The sequence below is a fragment of the Mastacembelus armatus genome, chromosome 15 (assembly GCF_900324485.2).
Source record: "Mastacembelus armatus chromosome 15, fMasArm1.2, whole genome shotgun sequence".
In the NCBI taxonomy this organism is placed as follows: Eukaryota; Metazoa; Chordata; class Actinopteri; order Synbranchiformes; family Mastacembelidae; genus Mastacembelus; species Mastacembelus armatus.
Genome location: NC_046647.1, coordinates 21,598,347 through 21,609,022, shown reverse-complemented (window position 1 = coordinate 21,609,022; position 10,676 = coordinate 21,598,347). Strand labels below are relative to the sequence as shown.

At 40.5% G+C, this 10,676-nt stretch overlaps 1 protein-coding gene across 1 annotated transcript; it reads left to right on the top strand.

Annotated features, from left to right (window-relative positions):
- The first annotated feature begins 502 nt into the window (after positions 1-502).
- On the top strand, positions 503-10,456 carry ppp1r1c (protein phosphatase 1, regulatory (inhibitor) subunit 1C). The gene is made up of 5 exons (XM_026310089.1): positions 503-652; positions 1,796-1,853; positions 3,278-3,315; positions 3,866-3,920; positions 9,206-10,456. The coding sequence occupies exons 1-5, from the start codon at positions 572-574 to the stop codon at positions 9,265-9,267; spliced, it is 294 nt and encodes a 97-aa protein (XP_026165874.1). The 5' UTR covers positions 503-571; the 3' UTR covers positions 9,268-10,456.
- The last annotated feature ends 220 nt before the right edge of the window (positions 10,457-10,676 follow it).

The following is a 10,676-nucleotide window of genomic DNA, read 5'->3' as shown; positions in this document are numbered from 1 at the left end:
TGATTCAGAGTCTGAACATGGTAAACACGATACCTGCTGGTGCTGATACTGGAAGCATGAATCTCAGACGGGTCACATGGTCCTTTCTAACGTCAAAATTCAAACACGATAAGGAGATAAGAAGCTCTCAGGCCTGTGCCTCTATTCTTAACGTCTTGTAGAGTCCTTGACTAACATTGATCCCGGGCTAAATGTGGCTGCTGGCTCTTTGGAGAAAGCTATAAATTAAAGCAGCAGCAGTCAAGTGGGATTAGCCTCAAAACACCAGCGTGCTTTTGTTTTCACAGCCAATAACATCATTAGCATCAAAACTCAAAACAAGGCAGCGATGTGCCCTTTTCTGATATCACCGCACTAACTCATGCTACATCAGAGTGTATGTTTTGGAAAATACTGCAATGACTAGGCTACTATCATCTCTCTCTCTCTGTCAATTAGTGATAATGGACCCCGCTGGCCAAGAGAAGACCACTCCCTCCCTCCCTGCTCCCTCCCTGCTCCCTCCCTCCTTGACACACACATATACACTCTCTCTCTTTCTGTCTTTCTCCAAGTCTTTCAGTCAGTGATAATGGAGCCCAGCAGTCCGAAGAAGATCCAGTTTGCTGTGCCTCCATTACAGGGACAGCTGGACCCGCAGGCCGCCGAACATGTGAGTGTGCGTTCGTTTGTCGCAGTGTGGGGGGACCTGGTGGGTTCATGCATGTGAGGGGGGCTGAATGGGGTCTCTGTGTTCCTGTGAGTCTTGTCTGGAACTTGTGTGGGTGCAGGGCTGCATGCGTGCATAAGTCGGGACTTACGAGAACTGCTGTTTGTGTATCTGCCGTGTGTATTTAATGGGTCTGTTGTACCTGAGCCGTCACACGTGATACTTCTGAGTGTTTTGTGTATTTTGGTTTTAATATCTGTTGGCAAAGAGCTTAACGGAGAAGTATTTGTGTGTTTCTGAGACGATAAAGTGGAAAATTAAAGGAAAACTCCCTAAAACACCCAGTAAACCTACTTAACACAAAACAGTGACATATTCTGCATCCCTGAAATATTAGGATATTATTAATATTATTAATTATCAGAAGCTTCTGTCAGGAAATGCCCCTTCTCCTTCTCTTCCAGTGATCACAAATGTTTTTCTTCATGTCCTTTTCCTTGTTTACCTTCCAAGTAGCTGCTGACGCAAATGAGACTATGGAAAAGTGACAGTTTAAGTTTCATTTACTGCTGCTGATCTGCAGCCGATTACAAAAAGTTTATACCCTCCCACTAGAAGGGGTGTTGACAGGCACTCTGGGAAACACGAGATATGACTGACTGATTGACCTTTCCTAAGTAAAGGTGAGAAAGCCAGGAGGAGCAATAGAAAGGCCAGCTGTAAGATTAGACGCCCATACATCTTCTAATCTGTGATGTCATTTTCCTTCAGCTGTGCCTGAATATTTCACTGATACAGAAAAAACAAAGAGAAGCTGGTTTTTCCAACACGCTTCAACATTGTCCCAGGGCCTTAAAGGGTTCGTGTTGATGAGACTGTTCAGGTGATGGGAAACAGAAATTGGTTTTTTTTTTTTTTGCCCTCAGTTAAATAAAGAAACACAGGACTTGGGACATTTAGTCCCAGTTTCTACTTTTAATTAACATTTCCTTGGAAAGTGAGTTTCATGTTTTAAGACCTACTGACTCATTGTGCTATTAAAGCCTAATGACTGGGACAACAAAATAAGGTCCTTTCAAAAAAACAAGCACTGGATCAGGAGCACAAAAACATTTCAGCACGAATGCATTTGTGTGTTTACCTCAGATCCGTCGCAGAAGACCAACTCCTGCAACTCTGCAGATCTACAGACAACCTGGCACAGGTAAAACTGCAGAGACACAGAGGGAGGGAGGGAGTGGGGGAGGGAAGGAGGGAGACAGAGGGAGCTGAAAAGTGGCAGCTATAATGGAAGCTTTATTAGATTTGTGCTGCAGCTTTTGGTAAGTGATCTCAGTGTGCAGACTGCACTGATGGATGCCTCAGGAGTGTGTGTGTGTGTGTGTGTGTGTGTGTGTGTGTGTGTGGGGGCTCTCAGCTCTTATAAATCCCTCTACACAGGAATAATCATCTCGTATCATTCTGTGAGCTCAGCTCGGGGAAGCTGCTTCCATTATAGTTGAACAGAGCTGTGTAGGCGCCTGAGGTGTTTCCAGCCAGTTTGTCGTCTCCTCGAAAGAAACCAGGGAACATGAACACTGGGACCAAACACAGCAGGAAGACAGACGTGACACAGTTTCAACATCTCTGACTTTAAAACAGAAATCTATGCTAATAATTTCATGATGATAAACAGAAAAAGGTTTAATTTAATCAGCTGCTCATTATTTTCATGCAAAATGTTTGGGTGAAATTTGCCACTGACTGTGTGTTTGATGCAAACCAGGTGGCAGCTGTAAAAACAAAGAGCGACTGTTCAGTCTTAGCCTTGAAACAAAAAAAGATCGTGACATTTGGTGCAAATGTTATATCCTAAAATTAGATTCAAGACTTTGCTGAAGAAACGGTTGCTGGACATTAGCCCAGTTAAAAAAGTTTTTAGTAATATATGACTTTTATTTTAATCTTTCTCTAAGACAAACCCACTAACTTTGTTTTATTTAACCCCAGAGCAAAAAAAAAATCTTTTTCAGCCTAAATGAGATGTTTTGAAACTCACCACAGAGATTCAACAGATCAACATTAAGCATGAAGCAATTGGTTTAAAAAAGAAAGTATGTTGTGATATTTTTAGTGATGTACAGTTTGGACCATGGGCCACAGAGAAACCGGGACACATTTGTTCATTTCAGGGGATTTTCCTGACAATAAGAAACACAGAAATCCTTTATCCTTTAAAACAACAACACACACTTTTGTTTCACAAGCAACCGCTGGGCCAAGTAACAGGCGCTTTACCAAAGACCATAATCACCTGCAGGTGTTAACACTGTGACTGCTCAGGTCTGATCACTGTGACCAGTTTGAGACGTTCCTGCAGTGGGAACAACTTCATTTACAATTTACAAAGTAAAAGCTTGTTCCAGAATCGCTTCAGGTCACAGAGGAAATGAGCGTATTAAAACCCACAACCCACCGAACCGTGTGCGTGAACAACAGACCCTCTCACATCCCAGAGCTCTCAACATCTGGGGCTAAAAACATCTGTTGTGCAGATTCAGAAACGGTGACGAAAGAGCTACTACCTCACTTTTCACGAATTAGTTTGAAGACAAAGAGCTGACTGCTGCTGTCTCGTCTCTCCTGCAGATGGTGGAGATCAACACAACACCAGTGAGGACTCTCAGGTCTGTATTAGTGGGGTCACATTTCTGGATCCCTGGTGGACCAGACAAGTTAATCAGTGTCCAGTGGAGATAATGTGTAGAAACGTCTCATGCTCCAAAGCTTCACGAACTGAAAACTAACCACAAACCAAAATGAATCAAAACAGTAAAAAAAAAAAAAACTAGAGTGATATTTAAAAAAGAAAAACAAACTTCAGTATTTTTTTTAGTACAGTTGCATTTAAGAGCTACTAACAGTGAAACAGTCTGTGCACAGACAGTTTGCCGGATGAATGACGGCGTCCTGGGGAGTCAATGTTGTTTCACTATAATCCAATTAGGAAGGACAAGCTGTTCTGTTTCCTCTTTGCTTGTGTGAACGCTCATTTTTAATCATTAGCAACAGAACCTCCATTGTTTTATTCCTCTGGCTCAGAACATGTTCAATTTTATCACTAGTCATCAAAAATAAAATAAAATAATAATTGAGTGTTAATGAATCCTCTGGTTTGTGCAGCTTGTGGCTGATTGTTGTTGTTGTTGTTACACCTGGTTCTTGTTTGTTCTGCAGGCTTCAGATTCCTCTCAGAGGAAGCAGAGCACCTACGCCCCACCCACCATGAAAGGTAAACAGGACCACTCAGGTCTCCCGTCAGTTTCAGACTGTGCGTAACGTCTTAGACTTTACAAATGATGCTCTGTGTGAGGAAAGTGGAAGAAATCCATTTCCCCCTCAGCAGAGGAGAAGGCTCTTTTATTTTAACTTCTCTAATCTGATGTTAGAATAACTGTAATATTGATCACCACCACATCGCGTCTGAAAACAGGGAGAATGGTGACAAGGTCTGAAGCAAATAACGTTTTAAAAACAAATATCTGACTATTACTGAGAGAAAACTGGGTTTTTTACTTTGCTAAGTCTCAGTTATGCCCGTTAATGTCTGTGAAAAACCACAGAAACAGAAAAACTATCCACTGTCTGTGTTTCCAAATTCACTGCATGTCTTTCATGCTAAAGAATTTAATTCATGATCATTAGCAACAAAGCCCCGTTTTGTCCTTCGAAATTAGGAGCCGTCAAAGTGGATTTGAGGCGTGACCAGGCCAACAATCAGCATGTTGTTGGTGTGTTATGTAATAAACTACATATGAAGTCAATGTTCTCGAGCAGAGACACATCAGCTCTTTGTTTTCTTTATATATATTTAAATCAGTAAACTGTACATGTAGAAACCTGTTTAGTTTTCAGACTTACGTCTATAAAATGTTATTATATTTGTCTAAGATTTTCTGCTGATTGACAGCCTGTAAACATCATGCACTGCCCACGTTGCTGCAGTTTTATTTAAGATATTCGGTTTATTCCTGTTTTTGTTCCACTACTTTTTTTGTCTATGTTCTGTTTTCTTAGTTTTGGTTTTGTTCTGGATGTTCTTCAGCCTTTGTCTCTCAGTCTCAGCTCTGCAGGCCCAGCTCACAGGGAGATGAAACTTTTCGTAGCTTGGTCTTTCACTGCTTTTTGAGTATTTGTGCTCAGGCCTTCTGTCTGGGCTATTTGCTGCTGTAGCTGCTGTGATGTTTTAACTTACAGTAATGTTTTTGTCAGAAAAAAAAAATCTGCTGTCCGACCATCACAGTATTGTTGAGGTAAAGCATGATAGTACTGTAATACTAGAGAAACCAGTATCTCTAAAAACTGCTGACCTGTACTATTGGGCTGAAACACTTCAGGGCATAAATATCAGATTATTTTATGCTGGTTTCTGATATGACTGAACAATCGATTATTAAACAATACATATATGATCATGTGTATTGATATGGATTATAGAAACTACCATGTCAATAATTTGAGACACACACACGTCGTGAGATCCAGACCAGGACAATATTTACATTAATACACAAATACTACAAACTGTCTAGAAACAACCTGTCCAATCTATAGTGTGAACCATAGATGTGGATAGAGGTCTATACATAATTTATGTCACTAAAACCTTCTCACGTTCACCACAAACAAACAACTGACGCAGCAAAAGAGAAGCAGCAGACACTTTTCAGACACAGCCCAGGTTTTTAAAACGTGTGACCTGGAGTGATGTCACAGTGCTGAGCTTTTAGCAGCAACACCAGCTCACAGCAACTGCCTCATGGCTTTTCTCTCTAAAATACTTGTTATTTTTTATCATCACTTGTGCTAAATAATTTATAAAACCGTCTCAAAGCTTCTCCCTGAAAATTAGACCTGGGCCAAGAGAAGCTGCTGTTCAGTTTAAACAGGCCGACGATGCAAAGGACGAGTTTGGGCTGAAATGTGCATATGAGACTGACAGCTCTGTGTTAAAGAGCAGGAAAAGCTGTTTTAGGGAGGACAACACAAAAGGAAACACAGTGTGTGTCCACCAGTGAGGGCAGCACTGAGCTGGTTCCGGGAAGTGGAGACAGTAAAAGCTTTTCTTGTATTGATCCTGAGAGAGAGAGAGAGAGAGAGAGAGAGAGAGAGAGAGAGAGAGAGAGAGAGAGAGAGAGAGAGAGAGAGTGTGTGTGTGTGTGTGTGTGTGTGAGCTCATAGCCTCATGAGTACCCGCCTATGGACTCAGCACCAAACAGGCCTTCACATGTGGTGCGATCAGAAAAAAACGTGTTATATTTATTAAGCTGACTTGGTTTTAATCTCACACTCTGGGTGTTTATGTTAAGAATGAAATCGGTTTTAAAGGTATTTACATTTATATTTAATCAGGCCTGGGGGGTTTTTGAACATGTTTAACTTCTACTCAACTCAAATCAAATCTGAACATAGCTTATACAGCTGTGGGTCATTTTTGGCTCAGTCCATTTTCCGTTGGCTGGTATTCTTAAAAAAACCTGCAGATATTTAGCACAGAGTCATTTAAGTGTTAGAACACTTTCCCTGAACTTAATCTTAAATTTTATGTTGGATTTTTTCATCTTTTGGTTTTTGTTCCTCTTTTTTTTTTTTTTTTTTTAATTACAAAGTAAATTTCAGTGGAAGTTTCTTTTCTCATTTTTCACTGGGCTTCTGTCCAAATTTAGCGCGAATTTTCCCCAAATGTTGCAAAAAAAAAAAAGAAAACTTGAATGAATCTGAGCTTCCATCCACCACAGCTGAACTGAGCTGTAGAAACTGGTTTGTTAAGACAAACATCCAGTGATGCCACTGATCCACTGCAGAATAAGACGGTGCATCAATATGATGTAACTGACACCGGTTCAATCTAAAAAAATAGAAACATGATTTCTGTTTAATTCAGGTATTAATTTGAGAGTCTCTTCATTTTCCATGATGTTTAAGTCACATTATCCAGGTACGTCATGAGCTGTTCACAATTTCAATGTTTTGCTTTTCGTTTTTATCATTACAGCAACTTTTACACCTCGGCCGAGGACAGAAACCTTCTGGGCTATTTGAAAAGTTTAGTTTCTCGGGTGTTTCAGTAGTTTTTCCTTTTACTGCAACACAATGAAAACGGGGATAAACATGGTGGATGGAAACTCATCTTAAAGCAAAATGTCGTACCTGAAGCTCCTCTCTCCTCAGAGCTTCAGCTGGGGGTGGAGCAGCACCTTCTGGGGGCGGGGCTCTGTGATGCAGAAGGTCAGCTGAGTCCAATCACAGCACAGCTCTATGCTGCTGCCACTCTGTGGGCCAATCACAATGGGCCAGAGGAAGCCAATGGGAATGAGGCGAGTCTGCAGTTAGCCAATCAGGAGAGAGGAGTGGCAGAGAGCAAGAGTTCAGGGGGTAAATGCTTTTTTTTCTTTAGACAGCAAAACATGCACACCTTGGCCAGGTGTATACTCCATAATAAAAACATTACATTCTGTTGAATTGCAGTAGAGTTAAACTTAACATCATACTTACTGTGACGTCAAACCAGCTGGATAAACTTAAGATTCCTTAAACTAGAGAAACAAATCCCATCCTCCTCTTCACTATAACTCGTAGAAGAGGCGACACCAACCCTGGTCCTGAGGATCAAGATAAAGACAAGTGTTTAGCCTCTCTTAGCTCTTTGTAAGTCCTGAGTTACATATCAGCCCCTGCAGGCCTGTTTTCAGCACACAAACAGTCCAGTTACTCCCAGCATGCATTAGCTGCTCAGCACTGAAGTTATGGACAAACCTGTGAGAAAAGTCGAACTTCTAGCGGCGAAAGAACCAAACATTTTTCTAGAGACGAGAAAGTTTTGGCTTTAACCGCCAGAACAACAACTGCAGAGTCAGTGTCAGCTTGTTGTTCGGATTTTCCACCCTCTATTTCCCTAAAAAGTGATGAATGCACCTTTAAGGTATGCCACACTTCCATCCATAAATAAATAAAACCCTGAGACAGACACACACACACACTCACTCTGTTACTAATAATTGTCTGTTTACTTTTCCATATTAACAGTCTTTGTTCTGCACTAACTCCTCTGTCTCCCTCTTTTGTCTTCCCTCCTCTTGCGGTTTCCTGTGATCTGTCAATTTTCTGTTACATTCCCTCCCCCCCATCTTGTTCTCTCCATTTTTCTCAGATTTGTCATGTGACCACAAAAAGGAAGCACCCAGCCCCGACTCCGTGTCCCGATAACCATCTTTGCTTCCTTCATCTCTCTATAACCAACTTTCCCGTCCTCTTTCTCACTGTTGTACATCTGATGCCTCTGACACTTCGCTTCACTTGTGCTGCACATAAACACTGTAGGTTCTGATTTGGCAACAGCTCTGTCTCTCTTTCACGTTCACGCACATTAAGACTTTAGTTGAATGAACTAGATCGCTCTAAAACGCTGCAGGTGAGACTTGCTTGTGTATAGATGGCTGTGAATAAAGATGTGTTATATTGAAACACTGCATGTCTGAGTTTTCTTTATCTTGGACAGCAACAAGCTGACAGCTCAGGTGTTTCCTCAACTGGGCTGCAGAGGATTCAGATTAAGACCCATGCAGGCACTTTGCGTTAAAACTACACGGTCTTCTCGGCAGTGCTCGAGCTGCTGAGCCACAAAATATAATAAAACCCTGGGAAGTATTGATTGATTGAGCAGTGATTGATCCCAGCAGAGCTGCTTTCGGTGAAACAAACATTAAGTGTTTGATAAAAAGGTATTTGGTTCATGATGAGAATAAGAGTCTGTATCAACATTGTACCTGAATATAATTAAACACAGACTGAAACACAACAGCGACTATTGTACAATACATATAAAAGGTCCACGCTGACAATGCTAATTCATTTTCACACTAAAGGTTTGATAGTATCTGTAGTAACTGCAGTGAAAGGCTGACATTTGGTTTAGTTTGTGTGCACCATTTCTGCTGCCATAAATAACTTTGTCTTCTTCACATGTGAATGGGCAAATAGTATGAAGGCTCGAAGTCGAATCAGTCAATCAGCGCAGATTAAATCTTACATTTTGAACTTTTATTATAGACAAATATAATTCAGGCTTTATCGTCCATCTGCTGCTCTTGAGCGGGGACTTCCTCTTAATGCTGCGTCCGTTCTGTAGGATTTCTATTTATTTGGTAAAAGTCTGTCATTATTACTGTTCACGTGATTGGTGTTATCATATGTTGTTATGACCCAAAGAAAATCTCCAAATCCTCCATGGACTCAAGCTGAAGCTCTGGCAGCAGCCTCAGGATCCCTGACTTTACTTCGCTGAACATCTCTGTGTAAAGGTTTTTCCAATGTCTCAGAGGTGCTGCAGTGTGTGTATGATTTATGTCTGCAAAACATGCAGTCTGTTAATACAACAGAAATATGAGTGACAACAGGTGTGATACATTAAGTAGTATCCTGCAGGGCCATGTGGGCTAGAGACTTTAATGTTGGTGACAGCTGAATAAAAACTACTAATTAATTCAGTATTGTTAAACTTGAGTCGTGTGTGTTTAGGTAAGCTGGAAAATTCTGTACCTGAGGAAGACGAGGAGGAAATCCGCCCTCGGGACGACTGATCCAGAAGAGAAGAGGCCAATCTCTTCCAAGGCTGAGACTCTGGACAAACCCACAGCCAGACTCTGGCGCCCATCTGAGGTGCAAGGCAGCACCGACATGACAGGACACTGACGTCTGTGAAAGAGCTGAGAGAAAGCAGCTATGATTTCAATCAGAGTAGGTAAAGAACCAGCTTCACTCTTAATAAACAACCAGCCTCACATTCATCACAGCACAGTCTGATTCCGCTTTAAACCTTCAAGCACCAGACACCTCGAAAATAAGAACTTACGTTTGTTTTCCTGCTTCAGTTCATGATTTGGGTGAAGAGTAAATGTTCCTTTAACTAAAGCAACCAACTGATAACGATTGATCCCAATACATGATACCGCCATTTTTTACCATTTTGGCGGGAAACTTATTCTTCCTCTCTGGGCCAAAAAACACTGATCACATATATTTGCTCATTTCAGAATCTACTCAGAAAATATGAAAAATAAACCTGCGAAAGTTCAGTTCTACATTTGGTCTTCTAGTTAGCTGCTAGCTGAAATAGCTAACAAGTGTTAACTAACTACACATGCTGATTAAGATTAGACGAAACTAAATAACTTACACCTGCAGCTAATTATGTCTTTAACAAACAGGCCTGTCGGTCTTTGTTTTATTGTTTATTCTATTAAACATCAAAAATACTGAAAGAAAAAAAATACTTTGATTTTACACCGACCAGAACGAATTTGAATCTGGAAATAAAAGTAAAAAGTAATAAGCTTCAATGATGGTTGCATCCTTACAGGCTGTTTTATAGTTAACGTTACATCTGTGCTTTTCCTGCCACATGTCAGAATATACGCCACGAAATAGTCAAATGCAAATGTTTTATATTATTTTTCAAGCTTGTAGACTAAACTGGCTCAGTTTGCTATTTGTTGTTCTGTTGCTCATACAAAGGCTGCAACTATGCAAAGAAAAATACTCAAGTTTACGGTTAACCAGCACAGGTTTTGACTAGTTTTGAAATAAAATGCATTGAGTGAGAAATCAAATTATTTCAATGTCTTTTTGTGAAAAGGGATTTTTTTTGTGTTGTTTTTTTCTATGAACTATCCATCTGTTATCCAGTACACGTATGTATCTTTGTGACTTGTACCAGTAACAGCAATAACATGTTGATTTCTACACAATAAAACTTACAGGTTAGAATAACGACAGTGTGTTGTTGGTTTTCTTCGGGTGTCCCCTGCTGGATTTGACAGGATACAACAGGACTGGATCTTAAAAACCTCTCTCATCCTACCTGCTGCAGATGTTTGTGTTTATTTGTTTAATATTTCAGACACAGTCGACGTATTTCTGACATAATTTTGTTTTTTTACTTAAAAAGCCAATAGTGGATGATAATGAAGTTATAACATACAGATGTATT